Genomic DNA, 4,958 nt, shown 5'->3' on the forward strand with positions numbered 1-4,958 from the left:
ATTATAACGCCCCCACGGCTGAAAGGGCGAGCATATTTGGTGGGACGGAGATTCGAACCCGTGACCAGCAGATTGCGAGTCGAGCACCCTAACCACCTGGCCATGCCGGGCCACGAACGTAATAACAGGAAGAATTTATTAGACGTTTTGGAATCGTCATAATTCCATCATCAGTGCACTTAAGAAGATTATTTTGTATTGTTGAACCTCGTGAAATTTTATTAGGTTTACAGCTGAAAATGGCATTTACAGTGAGAGTACCTAACTGATACATTATAATCATTACAGTTTTTACTTGTAAGTTTTTACTTATTTATGACATTTTTACTTCTTGTGAGTTTCCTGTATAAACCTGGTTTCATTAATTTATAGGTTACTTTTTAATTTAGATATGTATAGTTAGAAATGTTATTATATCTTATTAACATCCCTATTCTCACACGTGTTCTGTTTTAATTAAATCATTAAAAAAATATGGTAAATGTCAACTTTGACTTGGCCTGTCCTTTTCAGCAAAACCAGCTAAACACATCAAGACGAACTCCATTAGTGACCAACTTCGCGTGCTAATTGTCTGTTGTGAAGCTTGCTTTTAAGGCTTCACGAGACAGTTCTATTCTGTGACCTTTCTCAGTTCCAACTGTCTTCTCGTGAGATGGAACCATAACGTTATCACACGTTTTTACTGTGACATCTTTCAGCTTCAAATTGTTGACCAGCCACTAGGATACGTTGACCTTTTACAAATTGACTTTTTACACTGGAGTAGGAAAGCTACGAGTACAACACTAGATTTAACTTCCTGGACATGTTTTAAAATATACCAGAATACAACGTTTCAACCTGTGAACATTTAAAATTTTCCCGAGAGGACATGCCTCTTGACGTCCCTCACTGAGCCACATCATTTTTCAAACCATTCCTGCACTCATTCTAATGGACGATAAAAATCAGCTCCAGCACAGGAGACGTTTGAAAATACATTACTATATAATGTTGTAAAAGAGGGGCAGAAAATTGGTTTTCATTTGGATTTCTACAGATTAGTATCGACGTGGCTATAAAAAAAAAATCTGTATTTTATTCAGGAAGGAGAGTAACTTATGTAATAATACTAATTACTAGAATCCTACCAACCTCACGTTGTAAGTTAGTTTATCTACACACACACACACACAAAAGATACAGAAGGTAGTAGAAAAAAGTTAGAATATTTTTTTTTTTGTGATGACCGTTCGCATCTCATCTCCTCGGACAACAGGAAAGACAGCCAACCCCACCCTACTTATCATATTAAAATAAACGTTTACTAAAAACTAATAAATTATCAAACTCATTAGACCTTAATTTAGCAACATACTGCCAGTTCATCTACGATAATAAGTATTAATGCTGATTAAAAGGTTTATTTCAGGTTGAAACAATATGCCTATTATTAAACTTGAAAGCTGTGTCGGCCGCTGATGGATTGTAATAGCTTTACCGTTCCGTGTACACGAAACAATACGACAACATAGAAAAACAAACCAGCTACTTCATAGACACTAGATTCAATAATTAATCATTTCAATAGGATGTAAAATGAAAACAACTATGTGTGAGTTACATTGTGATTTATGATTTGAAGCATGCGTGACATTGGATTTCTTAAAAGGCATTTAAAGCATGTAAAAATATTACAGTTTGAGCACAAAATGTGCACATTGTTAATATGCTACATAACCAAACAGATGGGTTCAGGTTTGGTTAATATGTCATGTGTTAAGCGGAAGTTATTTCTAGTGTTAAAAAAGTTGAACTCGATCAACATATAGTGCGTTGGTTATCTGTTTTTATATTTGGGAAGAGAGGGGGGGGAGAATTGGGCGTTAGCATGCAGGACTATGAATTCGAGAATCCACGGTTCGTGTCCCGTTGCCGCAAAATCGCGCTTCACATTTTTTCGGGCCAAATCACATTATATGATTAAGTAGCACAAGAGCTGGGCTGGTTTCTGCTGCCTTTCCTTTGGTCTATCAGTTCAAAATTAGTGATAGCTAGCGCATACAGTCCTTGTGTATATGTGCACGAATATCCTAAACAGCGAACGATAATTATTATAGTTATTAAAAGACATTTGATCAAGTGACTTCGTGTAGATCACATGGACTGATTTGCACACTCAAGCTTTGTTTTTTGAAGAGCTTTCTTCGTAACCAGTGACATTGAAAACTGATAATAAGCTGTAATGGAAGCTTTTTTTTTACAAAAACACTTTTGCTTGCTTAACAAGCGTCCATTGTTTTTACTAGCTACAGAAATAAACACCATAACTAATAACTTATTGGATGACTTGTGGAAGACACCTAAATAGTTTCAAAAATTATGAATTCTAACTGGAGTACCAAACTCATAAGAACTCAAAATGTGACTTGCATGCCCAGAAAACTTATTTCCTTGACGAAAAAAACAAACAAACACGTAAATTGCTAAAATAACCATCATCATTATAGAATTTATCACATTTGATTGAAGGCCAACCATTTACCATATTTGATTATAGCTCCACCATTTATCACATTTGATTGTAGCTCCATCACTTATCACATTTGATTGTAGCCCCACCATTTATCACATTTGACTGTAGCCCCACCAATTATTACACTTGATTGTAGCCCCCACCATTTATCACATTTGATTTTAGCCCCATTTATCACATTTGATCGTAGCCCCATCAATTATCACATTTGATTGTAGCCCCCACCATTTATCACATTTGATTGTAGCCCCACCATTTATCACATTTGATTTTAGCCCCACCATTTATCACATTTGATTGTAGCCCCACCAATTATCACATTTGATTGTAGCCCCACCATTTATCACATTTGATTACAGCCCCACCATTTATTACATTTGATTGTAGCCCCACCAATTATCACATTTGATTGTAGCCTCACCATTTATCACATTTGATTACAGCCCCACCATTTATTACATCTGATTTTAGGCCCACCATTTATCACATTTGATTGTAGCCCCCTTAAGATTTCACAACTAAGTTCGACTCAAAATGCATGCCCCCCCCCCCAGTGGCACAGCGGTATGTCTGCGGACTTACAACGCTAGAATCCGGGTTTCGATACCCGTGGTGGGCAGAGCACAGATAGCCCATTGTGTAGCTTTGTGCATAAGTTCAAACAAACAATCAAAAATCATTATTAACTACAATCTTCTTTTTTTTCTCACGTTAGAGCACCCCCCCCCCCATCCCTCCTCAAATGGTTCAGCGGTAAGTCTGGGGGCTTATAACACTAAAAACCAGGTTTAAATATTCTTGGTGGGCACAGCACGGATAGGCCAATCAAAAAATCTCGTTCGAATAAATTTGAAGGAGGATGTAGGAAATGAATCATCTAACAAAATAACTTAATTTTTGCTGAGGATATGGAAACCATTCCCAGAGGAACAAAAAGGGGACCTCGTGGTGTGGAGAACGCGCCACATAAAACTCTTGATGTCGTTGTGCAACATTAAACACTAGTTTTTCGTGATAAAGCCAAATTATTATTGACACATACAGTGGAGATAAAAGAAATGTATTTACTGTTAAAAGTAGTGCTTTCTGGACACAAATTTGTCTTTCTAAAACAAGTTTTGTTTTAGAGCAAAGCCACTTTGGACTATCTACCGTGTCCGCCGCGAGAAATCGAGCCCCATATTTGGGCGTTGCAAGTCTGTAAACTTAGAGCTATTCCACCTACGGACTCTTAAAAAAATATTATTCTGACTTTTAGTGTTTACTAAGAGCAAGTTTGTTTTACCTATCATTAAATATTTGCGTTTAATAGTCATTTATTTAAAACAGATAAATTGGCTAAATATAGGAAATATGATTAATTGTATCCTATAAAACAAAATTCTGACAATAAGGCTAATGAAAAAAAATTACTGCATGTTTATACTTTAACAGTATCGTCTTTATCCAGGAAGTTTAGCACATGTAAACAATATTTCAATTAGAAAACAATACATCTGCTTGTCGCGACATCTGGTGAATAGTAAAACAATTAGGCTAACAAATAAATAAGTTTTGTTTTATCGTAGTAGTTGGTGTTTTATTGGGACTAAGTGTTATTATATCCCTGTATACTAATAAATATCGATTATGTGTGAGGAAATAGTAAATAAAATAAAAATAAATTTGTAAATGATTTCAAAATAATATATAATATACCCAGGAATATATTACAAAATGAGATTGACTCTTGTGACGAATATAAACCCAACTAAGAAACAACGTGCAAGTATTTTTAAGAGACTAGAAAAATCCTTGATTCCCAGTTTTCAATCCAGAAATCGTAAAGTAATGTTTCAGTATACAAAACTAGGTTACTTTTGTTGTTTTCCAATTTTCGGGGTTTGATTTACCGTAGTGTCTTGTACTTCGTTTTCATCCTCCAGGGCTGGTTCTTGATGGATTCGATGACCTGCTTGTATAGCCTCATGTTTTCTAGTATTTCTTCGTCTGTCATGTCAGCGTCGTCGATGGAAACTGCTGTTTCACTGTGTAAACACAATTAGTACAGTATAGTTACCATATTAAAAATAATCAACACTATTAATTTAAAATAAGACGTATTGTAAATATAGCGCCACCTTTTGATAGTTTCTGAAATAGAAGGACAAGATAACGGGTAAGATTAACAATAGCATAATTCTCGTGAAAGGCATGGCCGTATTTCACCGTCAGGACATCGTGAACATTTTTGGTGTACTGGTGGTAAACCATTTTTTAACGCTATTTAAATCAGGTTTAATCGAGTGTCTAACTTCCCCGATAACGGCTTGTAGCCCGGATGAATGATAAACAGGTGATCACATTAGCAATCGATGTGTTCGAAGGAAAACGAAGTTTGATTATAAACAAGATTACGACACTTATGATAAACAACATTGTTTATTGACAAAAAGGGGAC

General features: G+C 35.7%; 1 protein-coding gene across 1 annotated transcript in view; it reads right to left on the reverse strand.

The window, feature by feature from the left end:
• LOC106469418 (transmembrane channel-like protein 3) overlaps nucleotides 1-4,958 on the reverse strand; it is a 60,752-nt gene that overhangs the window by 45,899 nt on the left and 9,895 nt on the right. Inside the window, exon 2 of the mRNA XM_022397936.1 lies at nucleotides 4,411-4,545. Coding sequence (XP_022253644.1) covers nucleotides 4,411-4,545 — 135 coding nt within the window. The remainder of the gene's footprint in view (nucleotides 1-4,410; nucleotides 4,546-4,958) is intronic.

The sequence above is a fragment of the Limulus polyphemus genome, unplaced genomic scaffold (genome assembly GCF_000517525.1).
Source record: "Limulus polyphemus unplaced genomic scaffold, Limulus_polyphemus-2.1.2 Scaffold3475, whole genome shotgun sequence".
NCBI classification, from domain to species: domain Eukaryota; kingdom Metazoa; phylum Arthropoda; class Merostomata; order Xiphosura; family Limulidae; genus Limulus; species Limulus polyphemus.